Source organism: Sylvia atricapilla, chromosome 6, assembly GCF_009819655.1.
Source record: "Sylvia atricapilla isolate bSylAtr1 chromosome 6, bSylAtr1.pri, whole genome shotgun sequence".
Classification (NCBI taxonomy): Eukaryota; Metazoa; Chordata; class Aves; order Passeriformes; family Sylviidae; genus Sylvia; species Sylvia atricapilla.
The window spans coordinates 16953369-16973958 of record NC_089145.1 but is presented as its reverse complement, the minus strand read 5'-3'; the positions used below and the strand labels follow the sequence as shown (position 1 = coordinate 16973958).

Genomic DNA, 20590 nt, shown 5'->3' with positions numbered 1-20590 from the left:
TTTTTATGAAATACTTTTCCTGTAATGTTTTCTATAATGTTTCTAACCTACGTAAGCATTGCCAGAAAAATAACTGTTCTTGAGACTGGGCAGAGAAAGGAGATTGTACTCTGTTATCCATGTTCTTCATGCTTGTTCACATCAGCAATACTCTGTTGTGTTAAATTCAGCTAAGTCTTACTTTCCAGGTCAAGATAAGAATTCAGCTTTATTTTTTTATAATCTTTTTCTTTCCATAATCTGAGAAACCTCTTTAAAGGTAGATAGCTTTAAAAAATTAGGACTTATATCCATACCAAAGTTTCTAATCCCATGAGCTATATCAAATATTTGGATTAAATGCGATCATGTCTCTCTTCCCTTTTCTCATCAGTGATTCCCTCTAATTTCTGCACTGTGGAGTCATGTTCATTTCTGCTTACCTGGTCTTTGGAAAAGTGAAAAAAGAAAGCGCTCTGCAAAACTGAAGTGTTTCAAAATTAGGGGAGAGCCTTAGAGCTCAGGGATTCAGGTATTGAAATAGAATTGATTAGTTATAAGGGAGCTACAACAAACATCTGGTTCAACTGTATTTTCAGAGGAAATTATAGAATCATAGGATGGTTTGGGTAGGAAGGGACCTTAGAGATCATTTGCCTGCAGCCCCCTTACCATGGGCAGGGACAACTCCCGCTAGACCAGGTTGCTCAAAGGTTGTCATTTAACCTGGCTTTGAACATGGACAGAGATGGGGCATCCACAGCTTATCTGGGCAACCTGCTTCAGTTTCTCACCCAGTTTCTCACAACCCTTAGAGTAATGAATTTCTTTCTAATATCTAGTCTAAATCTACCCTCCTTCAGCTTAACGTCATTCCCTTTTTTCCTATCACTTGTAAAAATCGCTCTCCAGCTTTCTAGTAGGTCTCTTTTCAGTACTGGAAGGTGCTTTAAGGTCTCTCCAGAGTTTTCTCCCAGCTGCTTGTCTTTCCTTTAAATTTTCCTTTTGCTTGGTGCAGGCATCTCCTTGTCCTGAATGCTTGGATGTGTTATATATATTGGCACAGGAGTTTGGTGGAGGTGCATATATCAAAACTCTGATATATTCTGATACTCTGGGTAACAGGTTTTTTTGAACATTAATTGCCCACAATTTGAAGTTATAATCAGATGTTTTTATTCCAAACATTTCTTATCCAGCCCTTACAAAATTTGAATGCAGGTAGACCCAGTAAACATGATGGACTGAATGGATGGACTGTCGGTCTCACTACTGGCATTTTATAGTGCAGATAATTGACTTCTGAGAACTGACATTTGAAAAAGCAGCAACTGAAAGGGAGAAGGATGAAGGAATGCTCAAAAGTATTTTTTAGTTTTGCTTTCCTTTTCTCCCCTTTCAAAGGACACCTTGGGAGTAATCTGATTCAAATTTTGAAAGTGCATGGAAAATAAACAAATAGTGCAAAATATCATGGAAGTGTGCAAAGGAAAATTTTTCTCAAGTTGTCTAATTCATCAGCTCACAAAGTGTTCTTCTACATAATTGTTGTATTCACAATGTTGCTCTGGTAAAGTGCTGTATTGACAGTATTGTCTTTTTGATGACTCAAGTGTTAGTTATAAAGTAAAGTTAGGAAATGTGCATGGCAGCTGGAAGACTTGGATACTAGTCAGACGTATTCACAGGTTTGACGCAGTTATTCCTCATCCTACAATACAGAAGACACTATTAACTACGTAACTGCTGACTTGCATAACAGAAAAGTTAAACTTTACCCTAACTGTGGCAAGTTTGCTATTCTTTTGCAAGCACAGCAAATTATGCCAGCAGAATTGTAGTATTTGGTGGTAAGCAGGGGAAGACTAAAGATTTTTAGCAATTCATACTTGAAATGAACTCAACTTTTCATACTGTCCTGTGGAATCATCACCATACCTTTACTACAACTCAGAATATTGTTTATCTCAGCTATTTGATATTAAATCTCAACTTATGAAAATCTGTCACTTCACTAGAACTGTTGACGGGCCATAAATGAAACCATTCTATTAAGAGCTGGGAAAATATGGGAAAAGTTTAATCTGGCAGCCAAGTGACTAGGCTGGCCATGCTGAAAAATACAAGAATATACTATGTTGAGCAGTAAGATTTGAAGTGTCATTCATAAATTCTTGTTCTCAAACCTAAAAAATAACTCATAGCAAATGTTGACTTGGAGGCACTATTGATATGCTGCTACAAAAAGGAAAGAAAGACTGAAGGGTGTACTCTTCAATTTTTTGTGACAGTCAGTCTGATTTCTCATATAAAAATATTAAGTGAAGTCAGATTTACTTCAGTTCCACCTTAAGTGGCAATAGGCATTTTGAGACGAGGTGGTAGAAAGTATTAATAGAGGAAATCTGCAATTAAAGCAAGTATGCTCACTTAGTTTCTTGTTCAAATTCTTTCTAATTCTCCTTTAATTCTTTCTATTCTCCTTTATATGTGAGCTCCACTGAGAGAGCACAGGTTTAGGTACTGAAGGTTTTTTGGAATATTTTCTAGCATCTAAGTGAACTGTGTTGTCAGAAAAAATCCTCTCCAGAGGACAGAGGAAATAAAGCACATTTTGCCAATATTATTTCCCCCCGCTTTTTCCACAGAGAAAATAAAATACTTGGAAAATCCCGCTCCCCTGGGGCAAAATTACCAGAGTATGGTATGTGTATGACCAGAGTAAGGTGTGTGAAGTGTAATTCCCTCGATGCCTTTTCCATGCCATCTCTTCTTGGCTCAGTCCATTTCCTTGTAGTAAATCCCACAGATGCTTGAGCAAAGGAGAGCTGCTCTAATATTATTTTAAATTGTCAAATATTTTTCTCTGTGTATTGATGTAGAAGCTGCTGTGCAGAGGCTTTATGCAGACTAAAATTTTCCAGAAGCTGTGGTGGTAGGAAAGCTTACTGATTGGAGTTATTTCCTATATCCCTTCCTAATCTTCAGTAATTGTGTGTCACATGCTTATCCTCACTTGTACTTAACTGGAAGAGAAGGAAATGTTTTGCAACTTTAGTCTCAGAGGATGAGCTTTTGACTCCCAAAGAAGGAAGTACTATGAGTGGAAAACTGATGCTATTCTTAAAATTTTTATGCCAGGCCACTTAAGGAAGGACATGTGAGAGCGTTATACTGCAGCAAGCATCAGCAGATACCTTACAATATTATATTTGTTGGAATCAGCAGTAATGCCCGTAACCCAAAGGCTGCTCAAGGTTACAGTGATGAAATTGATTCTGTATCAGTTTTACATCCATCTAAATTTTGGGTCCCTTTGTGTTGATAATTTTGGATTAATCTGTTGACAATGTGCATGTCAAAATGAAATTCACTCCCATTACTTCTATGTCATTGCTTTAACACTTTCATGAGCTGTTCAGCCTTTTGCTGCTTGTCTCTGTTGCTTGTTAAGTTTTTGTCAAGATGTGCTATAGAGGGCTTAAATGCCTCAGTCAAGGAAATAGAATGATTGTGTATGATACATCTCTGAATTCATATTTTGACTAGATTTTACCAGAGCTCTTTTAGAATGTCTGCCAAGAGAGTTCCAGCAACTCAGTTCAGACAATCTCTGTGCTTGAAACAAAAGGAGAGATGTGTTTATTGTGCAGTTATATGGTCATGTGTAAAGCTGTGTGTGTAACATTGAAATTCTGGCAGGTAGTAAAGTAGCAGAACAAAATCCTATGGCCACTTCTGCAGAACACCATTACTAATAGAACATTGCTGCTTGGTTTGGCAGACTGTAATCAGCAAGTCAGGACTACAAAAGCAGATGGGGAAAAGATCTCAGTCAGCAAGTGTAATTGTACTTTTTGAAGTATTTGTACAGCAGCCATCCTGTGATTGCTGTAGCGAGACTGCGGTTAATTTCCTATTGGTATGCTAACTAATAGAAACAGACACCACATTCTTAAAAATTTGTTTATTCTTCCTAAAACAATAAACCAAGTCAAATCTCAGCTGAATTTTATCTTAAAGTTATACAGATTGTAATATACGCCCTTTTCTTCTCCAGTGTGATTCAGAATGGAGATAATATTCCATGTAGATTCTCTTTTTAACAACAAGTATATTGCCAAATAAATTTACCCTGTGACTAAATGAACATTAAAGATTAGCTATGCTGATGGAATGATTAGAAATAGTCTCATAAAAGTTTAAGGGTAGGGAAACAATGCATTGACATAGTCATGACTCAAACCACATCTTTTATCTCTGCTTCTGCGTCTGCTGCCATAACAAACACACTTGCCATGCAACCAACTTTTCTTTTTTGTGTTTTGCATTTTAGCAGTGATTTTTGTAGTGTTGGGGCTCCAAGGTCAGAAATAGAGTGAAAGCTTATGGGAAGTTGTATTGCTATTCATAGGCTTTGCAACTTACAAGAAACCATCTCTGTTAATACTCAGCTGTGGAACATAAATATGAAAATCTTTCTTCTCGTCACTAGTTCTGCTGCTGCTTGCATAGAGACAGCATGCAGAATTATAAGTAATATCTTTGGTAATAAAAGCACCTGAACACCTGACATTGGAAAGAGGAAGGAAACTTCTGATTTAGATGATTAGAAGAAGGAATGGCATGCAGAATGGTCAACTCAGGTATAGATAATTTATGTAAGCTTAGGGCAAAGATAATAATGATAAAGTGGAATTAACTTTGTTGCAAAATGATTGGTTACTTCAGGTTGTCAAAAAGTTTATGGTAAATAAATTAATGCATACCTACAGGCATTATCTGTGCATTAGCAGTAAGGTTCTTCTGGATTAAAATGTATAGTCCAAAAACCTTTAAGATAGCTGAGCAAAAAATAAATCAGGCTATGATGTCTACCTAGAAGACTGATGTCTACCTGAAAGACATATAAAACAGATGGTAGACAGGATCATTGCCCTTCTGGCAATAAGGAAACAGAGACAGTATAGTTTAGGACACCTTCTAATGCTAGCAAAAGTAAGAATACCTAGGACTTTTGGAGATAAGGATATGTATTTATTTCTCTTCAGATCATCACAGCCATGTAAGCTCACGTGTGAATTCTGTACGAGTGGTCTCAGTGCTTAAAGACATGTTGATGTCCCTTATTCTTCAATTTGGGGTGTCACAGCCAGCCACATATATGTCAGAAGAAGGGATAATGGGAAATTGTTGGTCACTCTGAGAAGCAAAGACAGCAGAAGGAAAATTGTCCTGTGTAACTTCATAGCTCAATAAGGAATCTTGCTCCCTGTACAGGAAGAACAAAGCTGGAACAGAGTAAAACAGTCTCTAAAATTTAGAGGTGCTTAGCTAAAAATAGCTCTTCTCCTACACAGAATATATTAAAATTATAAAAATACCAGAATATTGAACTGAGGGATAGTGTAACTGTAGTTGAAGGATGATTACCTTTCCCAGTCCCAAGAAATGAATGAGGCTGCTTCCATCTGGATCTACAAGTTTTGTGACAGGGAAACTTTAAAGGAAAGTGAGCAAGTTTCCAACTTACACCTATCAGCATACGCATCCAGTTTAATCTAAAAAGGGGTCAGGTTTGCTGTGTACATGGAGCTGCTGTTGCAGTATGCATAGGAATTAAGTCATAGAAACCCTTTACCTTCGGAGGTGATAGTTCTAGCTGGGAGACTACCTAGAAAAACACAGGGAGTAAAAGAAAAGCTCAAAATACAGTCCTTTGGGAATCGCCTAATTATTTTTAGAAAACACTTCCAAACTAAGAGTTTTGGTGGCCTAAAAGACAGAAAATACTCTGAAGTTAAGTTCAGTAAAGTAACCAAACCACTGAGGGAAGATCTCTGTAGGCTGTGTTCTTTTCTTTGTTTTCTATTAATGACTTGGTCTAACTGGTTATTACTGGGTTTATTTTTATTTTCCAATAAGGAAAATAAAGTTATATTCTTCCAGTGATAGATTCATGAGGGAGGAAATGGCTGCTACTTTATTTCAGTCAGGATTATTGAGTGATACCCTTTGTAAAGGAAAGAGAAGTGCAGATTTGTATTCTCAAATGGAGAAAGGACAAAATCCAAACCCTTTTGAGATGTACTGAGGGAAAACAGGAAGATGTTCAGATGGAGTCTAGACTATAGTTGAGATAAAATTATTACATAAAAAATAGCAGCTAAAGAATATGCTTTTATGATAAGAGGATGTTTCTAGTTGACTAGAGCAGTCAAAAGGGCTAAGTAAAAAGATTCCTTGATGTTTTGGAAAATATAAAGGTTCTATTTGTAATATGATCAATGAAAATAAGAAATACTTTAAAGGATTAAGAGGATTACAGATTTCTGGTTACTTCATTGAAATTTTTTGATGAGGAAATAAGATGAGAGACTAGCCTGGGAGCTTTAAGAAGTAAACCCTGTTAGTCCTATGGAGCAGATGTGTTACAAGATGTCTTGAAGGAAGTGTACTTTTACCTCAAGGAGCTTGAGGAAGGAAGGAAATGTGCTTTGTCTTCTGACAAGAGCTGCAGAAAGACCTTCTCAAAGGAACTTTTCAGCACAAAATATTGTGCATGTGGGAATCTTGTGTTTCTGAAGCAGCATTCTGAACTGGTTCTTGATTCTGTTTTCTGCTTGCTTTTGTCTTCTCCCAAGGACCCTCCCATCTTTCTCTCCACATCCTTCTCTGACCCTATAACTTTTGTAGGATCTGAAAGCAGACTGTAAATTTATTATCTATGTAGAAAGTAAGCCAGACTGAGCATGAACATTTAGTAATGTTTTCCCATTTTTTCTTCTTTTTTTACTTTTTCTCTAAAGCTTAATATTATGTGAGAATCTCTACAACTTTGATGGACAGTTTTGCACCATGATAAGGTTTGAAAGAGCATCTCTTACTGTAAAATCCGTGAACTTACTGTGTTTGCCAGTCTCAGTTATGTTTTGGGCAAAATATGCAGTATGGGCAGTGTTTTGGTTCAGATTTTAAAGTTTCCAAGAGCTTTAAAAATTAAAGAAATTCAACAATAGCCTGCAAAATAATTTCACAACACATGATGTGCCATTTTATTTGTAAGGGTTACTGTTAATTGCAAAGAGCTTCATAAGCATCACTTAATTTTTACAGAAATAATTCTAAGTGATGATGAAAAATGAAATATTATTTGATTTTGAAACCTTTATTTTAGGGTCTCATCTTAAAATTTCTTCAAAAGATTTCTTTGTTCAGCCACCCCAAAATTCATTATTTTTTATGCGAGTTGTGGAAGGTTAAACTTGGCGTGAGCATTTGAAGGATTTAAAAGTGCAGCATCCTGTAGATGAAATAGAGCAATAAAAAATTACATGATTACTGAATCAATATTATACCGTTTCCTGTATGCTGAATTCCTTCATTTATGGGGAAAAATGATTGTCTGTTTACTTCTTATCTTCTGCAAATATCACGCCTGTTTCTTCACCCCATCTCTTGTCTCCTCGCTGTGAATCTCCTCCCCTGTGATAGAACCAATTGCCTCGGTGGGTATTATAAAAAGCTGTGTTTCCAGTGGAGTTCCCATTCACCACCTTAGCCACCATGGGGCTAAGAGCAGCCAGCCTCTTCCTCCTCTGGCTGGCTCTTGCCTCTGCCAATGAAATAAAAAAAGGTAAGCTCTAGAGATGAAATGGCAGCAGATTGCCTCCTGGAAAAGAGGGAGAGAGTTAAAATATCACTGTGGAGCTAGAATGAAGCAGTGCATTTAAATAATGCTCTGGAGTTTTAGGATGCCTTAAATTGCTTAAGCTTTCAAATACTGAGGCCACGTTGCTTGGAGAAAATTGGTAGATACTACTTTCTGTGGAGAGATTACTGCCTATATCTACTGCATTGGTTTCTAGTTTGATATACTTGGAAAATATTTTCAATGTTGCTTTTCTTTCCATGCACTGAGTCTTTACTAAGTATGGCAACAACTTGGCAGAAAGGAAGTGTAGGGCTTTGAGAGGTTCATTGTTAAAGCAATGAAGGGAGTGGATGATTGTGTCTCTTTTTATTTTGGAACAACACAAATTGTTCCTCAAAAGGGAATGTAATAACATTGAAAAAAGCTAATTTTGTCATTTAGGACATTTTTAACCCTTTTGCAAAAGTTCTAGCTTACTGTATTTGCTATCAAATTTGAAGGGATGGAATGGAGCACTCATACTGAAAACTGCTTTTTAGAGGAATAGGTGATGAATTATATCCACTGATCAAGTTTGAGCTGCTGAGCTTGGTCTGCTGTGTCTTGAATTCAGCAATGGGAGGAAAGCTTTACCTGGCATTTGGTCTTCCAGCTATGAGCTCTGGGAGGATCTCTGTGCAGCCTTCTGAGTAGGAAAATGTTCCAGCTTGGCTGGATGTATCTGGTATGATTGATACCATCAAAATACAGTAACCTAGAGGTTTTCTTAGCAGTTCTGCTTTCTCATGTTAAATGCTGCAAGAAAATCTTGTGAAGATGAGAGATATGTCAAGATTCCAAAGGATGCTCAGCTTTTGTGTTTCACTCCTAATCTACAGTATATGGAGATTTATCACATATTGTGTTAATTTGTATTATTTGTTGGTATAGATGGCAGAGAGATGAACAAGACATCTTCATATTTTGCTATTGCAAAAACTTCTTTTTTTCCCTTCTACCATGGCTATTTTTTGACCTATCTTCTGAAAATTTTCTCTCATGCAGTAATAGAAATCACTACTGCTTTTAGGAAAATAAATAATTCCCTGAAATCTCCTGTTGTGCACAAGCCCTTTCATAACCTTTAAACTATTTGCCTTCCAGAGTAAGTAGTACTTTCTTGGTTTTCTACTTGTTTTGTTTCTAGTACATGTTGCACCAGGGAAGAAGACAGTGATCGGAAAAATTAATATTGATAAAAATAATATTGTGATTCAGAATAAAATCATATGCTTGGCACAGAAGCCAATTTAGGGGACAGTATTAAGTGTCCCCACCTCTTGCAGATAAGTTTCTTCACCTCAGTGAGGATTTTAGGATATACCCTGGTCTCAGAATTATTTACTAATATCTTATTCTCCTTTAGATATTTTCCTATATTCTGCTGACCTGGTAGATACTTGATCAGACTTGAAATCTATAGAATCACTGTGCACATAATTCCAAGTAGTTCCCACTGTGAAATGAAACACCTACGTTTTTTCCCACTAGAGCATTTCTTTTCATCTCTATTTCTTTTTCATCACTTAACAGGAAGGACACGAAGCCATGGCCAATATGTCTGCAGCACTTGGGGAAACAACCATTTCAAAACTTTTGATGGAGACGTCTACCAATTCCCTGGCATGTGCGAGTATAATTTTGTTTCCGACTGCCAGGAGACTTACAAGGAATTCTCTGTCCACATCCAGCGCGCTCTCAACAGCAATGGCCACCCTGAGATCCAGTATATTCTGGTGACACTCAAGGATATAATAGTCCTCCTCAAACCAAACCTGGTTGTGGTGGATGGGCACATGTAAGTTCCTTTACTATAATGGTATTCGGAGAAATGTGCTGGGAAGATAAAAGCAGGATTGATTCTTTACACAGCTGTCTGTGTACTGTTACAGAAACTGCTGCAAAGCATTGCCACAACCAACCAAACAAAAAAGGCTTTTGAAATTCAGCATTAAAATTGCTCTGGGGAGGGGCTTTAGTATTAATTGTCATTTCTACCCTGGCACAAGAGATTATTTAAATGCAAGTCAGAAATAGGTCTGAGTGAATTGTTCTTTCAGTTGAGCAGAAAACAGTGTAGCTCCTAAGCCAGATTTTTCACTGTCTTAGAATGACATAGCATCATTTGTTTAATGGCATCATCTTGAGTTTACCTTAGCAGATGGTCTAGCAAATCCTTGAAAAGGAAATGCATTTCTCTGGGGTCTTTTCCTCTTATTTTCTGACAGAAGAGAGGTAGTTTTTTCTGATCTTCATAAATAATTCTTTAAAATCTGATGGCCATGCCTCAGGGGAGTTTTACAGATATAACACAGGTCAAAATTTACACTAATTTATCTGTGGCAATATGTACTTTTTGAGACTCGGCAGTGTTATTTTTTCCTCCTATAACATGATTACACAAGAAACCCTTCTGACACTATTACTGATGCTAAGTAGTATCTTAACTAGTCTTTCCTACCATTAGCTTATCCTTCTAGTGTGTGCATTTATACTCTGAAGGAAGTGAAGCAACTCCTGAGTTAATTAGTATGTTTTAGCATAGTTGAAAAAAAAAGAGAACTTTTTCATTGTCATGGGAGACCTTGATTTTGCCCAGAATTCAGCTTTTGCTCTAGAGTTTGGAAGCCACTGCAATGAAAATATGTTCAAAGGTTGAAAGTAACATTCAGTTCTCCAAAGATCATACTAGAATGCATAACAAAATGACAGAAAGTTACAAAAAATGCATTCTTGCCTCAGACTGAAAAAGCTCTTTATTGTGTACTCAAGTCTTAAAAAGAACTCCATGAAAAACAAGTTAGAAGTCCTTTTAAAACAGTTTCTTTTGAAACGAGCCATTTTTGTCTTGGATAGACTTCATTGTCATACAGCAGCAGATCCCTGCCAAACAGGTTTTTGCTGCTTGGGGAATTTTTTTTTTGGAAGAACTTAATTTTCCATATCGATACCGAAATGATAAATGATCAATTATCATGTAAAACAGCATTTTGCAGTGCTGAAGTGAAAACTGTAAAGTAGGAAAGTGTATGGATTAGCCTTCAGGTGCTTGATCCACTGATTGGTTGAATGTCCTACTATTAGAAAAAAATATAAATATTCCATGCAGTGATAGCTAAAAGCTAAAAAGATGTCCAAGATTTTATGCTCCCCCTCAAGAAACATAATCTCTCAAGACTTCATTGTTTATTGATGAACAATGCAGTCAAAAGCAGAAATAATGATCTCTGAGTTTGCACCTAGATGTGTAAATCACTTGGGCGTGTTAAAAAATGTCTGAAGTAAATAGTTGTAAAAAACCCCAGTGACAGAAAATCAGGAGACAAAGCTCTCCCAGTCAAGAGACTAGTTAAGAGATGTGCATACACATGCATGAATCCTGATGGATAGCAATTACGTTGATAAATCTGTAGAAAATTAACCAGTTATTTTGACTGGATTTCAGTTTACATTACTCCTGTTTGAACAGACTCTAGTCCTCTAGAAGACTAGATTTTATAGGATCAGACTGCCTGCCACAATCCTTTTGTTACTGAATGAAATTCAGCAGTTAAGTTTACTTGTAAGACAGACACAAATTGTTATAATGCAAAAATATCTATGCTGATCCCTCTGCAAAGTGTCTTCTGTCACCATTAACAAGATCAGTCCTGTCCTCTTAAAACTAAGTAACTAACTGAAAGAGCTACTGAATTCCTCTTAACATGCTCCTTTCTTTTCAAAATTTTGTTGGCAGTCCCTGTAACTGCCTGTGCATAATGAGCTCGCTCTTAAGGAGGCAGTTCCTTGCAAAATGGAACATTAATTCTCCCTGAAATGGCTATGAGATATTTAGGTAAAGAAACACTGTAAATTATGTTGTAGCTCCTTTCATTGATGTAAATTATTAGAGTGTTTGAATATCCTCTGTTAATACCACAATGATGATGTTTTTTCATTTGTTAATTAGAAGATATCTGACATTTTTGGTTTTTTAAGTTAAAGAGCCCAAAGTCTTGAGCAGGCTTTTCCTCTGAAATTGATTTGTCTTTTAAATGAGTTTTTGCAATGAGTTATTTTTCCAAGTGTCAGAGAGAGAGGACTTTATGCCTTATTAAAACAAGGCATCCTGTGCAGCTAGGATGAGGTAGTCAGACTAGTTTCTCTATTCCTTGGGGTATTTGGCTTATTACAGACATTCATGTCAGCCCTTTTGTTTTCCTAACTAATGCTATCTGTGATTTTCTTCCTAGTGTGAACACCCCTTACTACGCTTCTGGTGTCCTCATTGACAGCGATAAAATTTACACCAAGATGTATGCCAAATTAGGCATGGTTCTGATGTGGAACCAGCAGGATGCCCTGATGGTATGTATGATCAAAGTATTTTTAATTGGTATTTCCTGGGCTTCCTGGGATATTTCTCTATCTCAGTAGGAAAAAAAAAAAAAAAAAAAAAAAAAAAAAAAGGAGAAAAGGAAGAAAAAAAGATAATTTTTTCATGTTTTTCCTTTTTCTCTTCATTATTTAGGTGGAGCTGGACAACAAATTTAATAACCATACCTGTGGTCTCTGTGGGGATTACAATGGAATTCAAATTTACAATGAGTTCATCAATGGAGGTATGTCATCCCACCATACTGATGGTTGTCACTGAAGATAGGCTAAACTCTGTGCACAGAAACATCACAGCAGAGCAAATTTCACTTGATAGGTTTCTGTGATTGTCTCAGACTAAACGTTAAGTTCCAGCACTGCATTCCTGGTCTAAATTTATTCTATTCCAGATTAATCTTTTTGTTCTTTACTAGTCTTCTTTTCCTGTTTCCCTTTACATTTTAAGCATACGTAGACATCATTCAGAGCAGGTACCTGTGTATAACAGGCATATTTGATACCATAGTAACTGTTTCCCTTGAACAGTAGAGTTCCAGGAATCAGGTGTTCCTTGGTGTCAATTTTTGGGGCTCAACGAATTCTCTATTTTTTCCTCATAGATACAAGTTACAACTCAATTACATATGGGAATATGCAGAAGATCAGCAAACCCACTGCCAAATGTGAAGATCCAGATGAAACTAAGGCTCTTCCAAGCTGTAATGAGCATGTAAGTATTTCTTGTGGTGAACTTCATTTATGTGGGTTCATGGAGACATCCTTTATTAACAGGGAGTAGTTGCAAGGAGCTGGGAGTACTGTCCCTTTCAAGATAAATGGTTACTTTTTCCTAGCTGTTCAAAAGACAACAGGTTTTTTTGCAGGATAAGAAATTTCCAGAAGCTCAGATGCTTGTAAATCTCTTAAACATTATTCCTCTTCCTCCTCAGCGTGACGAGTGTCAGAGGTTGCTGACTTCTTCTGCATTTGCTGATTGTCGGCTGCGCCTTAATCTGGAAATGTACATCCAAGCCTGCATGCAGGACAAGTGTGCCTGTAATGGGGAGGAGGACTCCTTCTGCCTCTGCAGCACCATCTCCGAGTATTCCCGCCAGTGTTCGCACGCTGGCGGCCGCCCGGGAGAATGGAGGACAGAGAACTTTTGCCGTAAGCAGCTACACAGATTTTACAAAGATCCAAATGTTTCATGCACGTAGCACCATGAAATTTAAAGTCATTACCTCTTTAGAAAGCTGTTGGTGTATATTATAAATTTCATAAGGTAGTGCTAAAATACTATGTTCTCTCTATTTTCTTCTTCTGTTACTTTTGCTATTAAGAAATATTCCTCAGCAAATTCTGTTCCCATAAAAAAGAAAAACCCTGAGATTTGATGCTGCAGGAGATGGGAATAATTTGATCGATAAAAACCAGGGAAAGCAGTACACAATTAGATGAACATTCTTTGCCATGTGGGGTCTGGTTTGAGACACCACTGACTTCAAGGGAGTAGGGTGTATGATCTGTGGTTTCTCGGGAATGATGGTCCTAACACTCAGCTCCTGGTGTCTTTCTTACTCTTGCAGCCAAGACCTGCCCTGCTACCATGGTCTATAGAGAAAGCAGCTCACCCTGCATGGATACTTGCTCACACTTGGAGATCAGCAGCCTTTGTGAGGAGCACTACATGGATGGCTGTTTCTGCCCTGAAGGCAAGTGTTAGTCTAGCTGTTGCATCTGGGACAAAAGCAAGAGCCCTGGCTAAGGAAGTTATACTAAAGTACTACATGTAGTCAAATTCTATCTTAGAAACGAGTAGTGCTACTCATTATTTCCCCCCCCCTTAGAGGAACATAACTGTAAAATTTTCTAAGGAGATAATAATTGATTAATTAATCCATCATTTTATCGTTCAAGCATATTAACACAGTGACAGATAATAAACCTGCTTTTTAATTGTCAGCAAGTGGGCTTTTGATATATATAGTAAAGTCATGCTTTTTAGGTTGAATAGTTCTGAGACAATGGACATCATTTGCCCAGAGAGTGGCAGTGAGGGACAGCGAGTGAAATTCTCATTGCTGTCAGCCTTAGGAGAGAAGATTACAGTGACAGTCTTTCACAGCCAAAAAGATTTAAAGTCTGAACATGTGACATTCTGAGGTTGTTCTAATATGCTTGCAACAATCTTTTTATCTGTGTATCATTATATAAATGAACAGACTTGGATTTTCAAAGCTGAATAAAAATGCTTTCCATCTCTCTTATACTGCAAAAAGTAGAGACAGTATTCTTTACAGTTTAGATAAACACAGCCTGTGTGGCAAACTAGAGTTTTTCCTCTGTGGAAATCGTTAATTTGAAAAATGGCTGGAATAGTTAATGTTGTGTTTTATAGGAACTGTGTATGATGATATCAGTGAACAAGGCTGCATCCCTGTTAGCCAGTGCCACTGCAAACTTGGTGGAAAGGCATATGCACCTGGAGAAAACATTTCCAAAGAATGTGAAGAATGGTAAAGATTCTGTTTGTTGTACATTTTCTTTGAATGATTGTAAATGGGTCTGCATTTTTCAAATTTCTACTTGGTCATAGGAGATGTCCTGAAAGCACTCTGAATTTAATGTTTATGTTGCATGTCTATAGACAGAACAAAATTTCTGAAAAGTTTTCTTGATTCTATGGCAAATGTGAGAGGGAAAATCTCAAGGAAATGGTCAAGGATACAGTTTTAAAACACCTGGGGATAGCTGGCTGTTTGCCAGATGCACAGGTACTTCCAGTGCTCTCAGCTCCTGTAATAGCTACAAGCATTTTTTGTATTATTTGTTTATAGCACCTGTAATTCAGGCAGATGGACCTGCAAAGATTTACCCTGTCCAGGCACATGCTCAGTGGTAGGAGGTTCCCATTTTACCACCTTTGATGGGAAGAAATACACCTTCCACGGAGACTGCTACTATGTGTTGGCCAAGGTACTGTGTACTGTGGGGCTGTTCTCTTGTAGAGTCAAACATTATCTGTGGCCTGATGTGTATCAGGTGGGATTTACTGTTCTATTCCACTTCCATAGGGGTGAGGGAAGCAGAAATGCTGGAAGTTGTACTAACAAATTACAGGATTTATCTGTAATAATGTAAGGGGAAGCTGGGGACATTTTGCAATGGGTGATTAACTCAGTGAGATAGAAGACTGCCTATGCTGTCATCATCCAGTGAAGTCCTTTGTATATAAGAAATCAAAAGGTCTCAGGATAAGAAGTTCTTGGCCACTTCTGTAATAGCTATTTCTAAATCTGAGTGTAAAAGTCAGGTAGGGAAAAGAGCTGTTGCATTCATCTCTAAAATTCTTCTTCTAGTGTCCGTTCTTCTAGAGAATGAGGAAAATATTTTTGAGCTAGGAAAGTTATTGTAACTGATGAATGTATTCTTTGTTGTGGAAATCATCTAATGAGATTTTTAGTTTGACAAATGAACATTTCTTTCTCTTTGATTGTAGGGTACTGCAAATGAGAGTTATGCTCTGCTGGCAGAACTGTCTCCCTGTGGCTCCACAGACAAACAGACCTGCTTGAAGACTGTTGTGCTGTTAGCAGATAACAAAAAGAATGTAAGTGCTGTTGTGTGGGTTCTGCTAGATATGCTGAAAATTAGCATATTTCCCTTAATGTGGGTGAATACTTTTTTCTTCTGGAGTCATTATTCTGGATAGGTAAGGAGCCCCAGACAGGCTGACAAACAGCTCAGGTTTCTGCTTCAAGGATTCAAAATAGACCTAAGCTTAGGAAAAGATGAGATTCAAAACAACTGACATTTCCCCCTCTTCTTTGCTCTGCTCTGTGTGATATGATTATTCTCAGAGGATTCCAGGTATCTGGAAGCAAAAGTACCATTCTTCTCTCCCTCATAGTTTTGTTCTTAATTCAGATATAATTTTATAGATCTAATTGTGTCATTTTTTAGGATAAATCCTGCTTTTGAATGGTGATACAATCCAATCTTCTCCAATATTCACTTTAGTATTCTTTTTATTTATGAAAATATATAGACTATCTCTATACATAACTTACATACATATACACATGGTTTTCCTCACGTATTTATGAACTCCCATGTCCTTGCCAACATAAGAAAACCAAATCAAAACCCAATAATTTTATGTTTCTATATGTACAGAGTAGCATTTTTGAGGAAGTTTTGTATACTGCGTTCTTATAATGTCAGAATCATATTAACCATCACACAGAAGCTGTAGCACATGTTTTAATGAGGAATAAGAAATTGCTACAGATCCTGAAGACCTAATATTTTCTTCCACTTGCTGAAACCAAAATGCCCAATATAAATGAGTTTTGAATTTCATTATTGCTATGAATTCTTGTAGGGAGATGTAAGCGAAACACTGAATAGCAAGATGAAACCTTGCATGTACCCTAATAGGGCTGCTGCCATACTCAATTTTCAGACAGAGTTTTCCTTTCAAAAATTTGGAGTTTTAGACAGAGCTTAAATGTGTAAAATGTCCTTTCTGTTAATTTTCTTTGTATTAGTTCATTTTCCTCAGTCCCTGTAACCCCATTGATTCCATTTGCTATTACACAGGTGTTGGTTCTCAGATCAGATGGCAGTGTGCTCCTGAACGAGATGACAGTGACTGTGCCTCATGTGTCAGGTAAGGGAAGCAGCCTTGTATGCCAAGTGTCACACACCTGACTTCTCATGTATTTTTATAGAGGCTAAAGTGGAAGAGAGGTATTTAGCACTTTCCAAACATGGTGTGAGCATGACCATTTGGTTCTTATCTCAGAGACCAGTCTTTATAAGTAATCAACTTGTTTGTGAGGACCAGCATCATATCTAGTTGGCCAGTGATTTTTCAAGGAAAAAAAAAGTAATTTGATGCTGATCTCAAAGATTTCATGCTGGGTGATACATGAGAATTTAATAAGAAGTGTTTCTTTTGGCAGCCTTTGTGTGTCTGTTTACTACAGCAGTTTATGTTTTGTTTTTCAGCCAGCTTCTCAGTATTCAAGCCATCTTCCAACTACATTGTTGTACAAACTTCTGTTGGGCTTCAGATGCAGGTCCAGCTGTTTCGAGTCATGCAGCTGTTTGTGACTGTGGATCAATCAGTTAAAGGAGAACTCCAAGGCAAGTGTGTATGCAACTGGGAAGCAAAGCCATGCTGTTTCACAGCTGAATAGTCATATATTCTTTATATGAGTGGTAACTCATGCTACTTATTGATTCAAGGGGAGAAAACAGAAAGAAAATCAACTCAACCACACTAGAAATGTATTTTTATTTTTTGATATTGAAATGACCTATCACTCTGGTGCCAGTACATAGGTTTTTCTTAGAATATTCCTTACTTTTGTATTCAGCTTCATTTTTAATTATCCACAAAACCAGTTTTTTGGTGTGTTTTGTGGTTTCAATATCATCAGAAAGCATAAAAAATATGGGTTAGATAGTAATCTCTTGAAGCACAGATATCTTCATGATTACTGTTCTTGAAGATGTTGAAGATTTAAAACAGGGCTTGTAAAACTTCAGAATTTATAGTATGCATTATACTGTAGATGTGGAATAATCAGCTGTTTCTAATGATTGTGATCAGTTGTCCCTTTCCTTTGATGTTTCAGTATGAGAGTAAATAATGCTTATGTGAAATTTTTACTTTGTTCTTGAACAGGTCTTTGTGGAAACTTCAATGGAGTGGAAGGAGATGACTTTAGAACAACCAGCGGGCTGATTGAGGCTACAGGATCTGCCTTTGCTAACACCTGGAAAGCTCAGTCCACCTGCACAGACCAGGCAGAAAAGCTGGAAGACCCCTGCAGTCTCAGCATTGAAAGTGGTAAGCATATTAAGTGGTTGAGCAGTGTCTGCTGAGTGTTACTGCAATAGGTGTGTAAGAGTTGTAGTGGGGCATTGAAGATTTTTTACAGGACAGTGAAATTAAATATTGATAACTGCAAGTACATATACATACAAGCACTTCATCAAACTGAAGTAAAAATTTAAGGGGTGATTGTAAAAGAATCCTTAGGTGGAAGAATGGGAAAAACAGTCATTGATTTGTATTATCTGCGAAGTCAGCTTGCATCTCCTAGCATTATCTGTCCTTATGTTTCACTTAGCTTTTTGATCCCCAAAATGGAAAGAGCTGTCACAATTCCATGTGTACAAGTTGCAAAAGTACAGTGCAATTATTGATTTTATGATTGCATGTCTCTGAATCAAGGACTAGAAATACATGTATGGTGATTGCATGTAGTTTCTCCACTCCCAAAAATGCACACAGTTCTCTGATTTGTATTGTTGCACTGCATTTATGTGTCAGCATAACTAGGCATGGCACAAGGAAGATAAGGAAATGTGATGAATTTCTCTATTTTTTGTGCAGCAAATTACGCTGAACATTGGTGTTCTTTGCTGAGAAACCCAAATGGTCCTTTTGCAAGATGTCACCTTGCTGTTGATCCTTCAGAATACTATAAGGTATTGTAATTTTGCACTCTTTTAGTAGTGCATTATTTCAGATGGTTAACTGTAGGCATCTATCATTGTTTGAACATTTGAGACATCAGTGAGTAGCTTGTCCATAAGAGATGCTGAAGTTTTTGCATTGACTGATTCAAGCAGCATAGCATCCAAAGTATCTCATATGATGACATCCTTGCAGGCTGCTGCTGAATAAAAATGTACATTTTTCCTTTCTCTTTATTATGTTTTGTGTTTCACGTACATTTTTATTGGCTTGGATATTTGGACTGAAAAGAAGATTGCAAATGGACACAGTTCAAGCCTACCCTTAAATACTAGTTTCTATAAAGCTGGGGGAAAATTCCAACCATATATTTGTTGGAATGTAGCACCAAATCATTTTCAAGCCAGAATCTCCATGAATTCTTTTCCCCTGTGCTCATCTCTGTTGAGCAGTAAGTGGGGCTCTACCTAAGGAAAAGGAATTCCAAAATAATTTCTTAAACTTGGAAGTCAGTGTGAGGTCAAATGTAAAGGTCTTCAGAGACCTGATTAATATTTTGCCTTTATTAATATAGTTTTTGTGGATCTCTGCATTTCTAATTAGTAACGGAGAATGAGTGGTATCAATGTCCTTTGAAAAAGGTGTTATTAGGAGGCTGGCTACTTTTTAAAAGCTCAAGAGGCTTGGCTCTCATTAGAATAAGCATCCAAATATTCTCATTGTCTATGAAATGAAGCAGCACTTAAACTCTCTGGTCTTTGTCCATTCCTTCCATTGTTCTCTGGTCATGGGTATTAATAAAACAAAATCAGGAAAAGCAGACAGGACATTTTGTAGCAATCAAGTTGCAATTGCCCATTGATTTTGTGTGGACTTATTGACCTTTTGTTCTTTTTTTCAGAAATGTAAATATGACACCTGCCTCTGTGATGACAATGAAGAATGTTTGTGTGCTGCCCTGTCCTCTTACTCAAGAGCCTGTGCTTTCAAAGGGATCATTCTGGGAGACTGGAGAAAGAGTGTCTGCAGTAAGTAGTGGAACAGTAATCCCTGTGGAAATAATTAACCATGACAAATAATCAGGCTCTCTCTGAATTAGGTTGTCAGTGATCTGTTAGGGATTTGGAATATTTTAGAAATGTCTAATTGACCTAGAATAATAATATGTAAAATAATGTTTACTAATTCATGTTATATTCTTGAGACGTCATTTGAAATTTTTATGCTTAAAAATAGTAGGCAGTATTTTTGAATTTCACCTTCTTTCCCCAGTCTAGCTAATGTCATTCCTTTTACTAATGGAATCCCTGCCATCAGTGCTTTTACTGTGCATTTGTTTATCAATGTCTTTGTTTCTGATCATGCTTGCTTTTCATAAACAGTTCAGTATGAGACTAGGAGTTTGTTTTATTGTGTTCTCTATCTGATTATCAGTATGTGAAACAAATAAGGATATGAAAGCAGGAACTATTAGTAGCAGTCAAAAATAAGTCTTCAACTGGTAAAGTTGACTTCTGATGTGTTTTTTTTACTTTAATAAGATCCAAGGGCATGTTTTTATCACTACATTTGGCACAGCCAAAGAAATCAAAATGGAAATGTCAAGGCCAAATTGTCCATCCTGCATCCCTTATTTATCAGTTTGGATTTTTTCCCTCCAGGCAGTGAAGCATCTTGCCCAGGAAATCAAGTCTTCCTTTACAACCTTACAATGTGCCAGCAAACCTGTCGTTCCCTTGCTGATGGTGAAAAGTATTGCTTGCAAGACTTTGCTGCTGTGGATGGCTGTGGCTGCCCAGACAATACATACTTGGATAACCAGGATAACTGTGTGCCCGTCTCCCAGTGCCCATGTTATTACAAGGGATCATACCTGGAACCTGGGGAGTATTTCACAAAAGATGGAGAACGCTGGTATGTTTTATTTTGGCTTGTTTGTGGAGAAAAAAAATCTCTTTAAAAATTGCTTATTAGGTGTAAGGTGCTTAGGTTTTTTGTTACTTAACTGAGTATTTGTGATGCATTTTATATCATGCTGAGCAAAGCGTTATCTATGTCAGTTGGTGGAT

The 20590-nt window shown here is 37.2% G+C and overlaps 1 protein-coding gene across 1 annotated transcript in view; it reads left to right on the top strand.

The window, feature by feature from the left end:
* The first annotated feature begins 7545 nt into the window (after positions 1 to 7545).
* MUC2 (mucin 2, oligomeric mucus/gel-forming) overlaps positions 7546 to 20590 on the top strand; it is a 59961-nt gene continuing 46916 nt past the window's right edge. The window contains exons 1-16 of the mRNA XM_066322172.1: positions 7546 to 7615; positions 9206 to 9470; positions 11905 to 12019; positions 12183 to 12273; positions 12649 to 12758; positions 12979 to 13195; positions 13615 to 13740; positions 14427 to 14544; positions 14866 to 15004; positions 15528 to 15638; positions 16631 to 16700; positions 17042 to 17179; positions 17724 to 17888; positions 18438 to 18532; positions 19423 to 19553; positions 20187 to 20435. Coding sequence (XP_066178269.1) covers positions 7546 to 7615; positions 9206 to 9470; positions 11905 to 12019; positions 12183 to 12273; positions 12649 to 12758; positions 12979 to 13195; positions 13615 to 13740; positions 14427 to 14544; positions 14866 to 15004; positions 15528 to 15638; positions 16631 to 16700; positions 17042 to 17179; positions 17724 to 17888; positions 18438 to 18532; positions 19423 to 19553; positions 20187 to 20435 — 2210 coding nt within the window. The remainder of the gene's footprint in view (positions 7616 to 9205; positions 9471 to 11904; positions 12020 to 12182; positions 12274 to 12648; positions 12759 to 12978; positions 13196 to 13614; positions 13741 to 14426; positions 14545 to 14865; positions 15005 to 15527; positions 15639 to 16630; positions 16701 to 17041; positions 17180 to 17723; positions 17889 to 18437; positions 18533 to 19422; positions 19554 to 20186; positions 20436 to 20590) is intronic.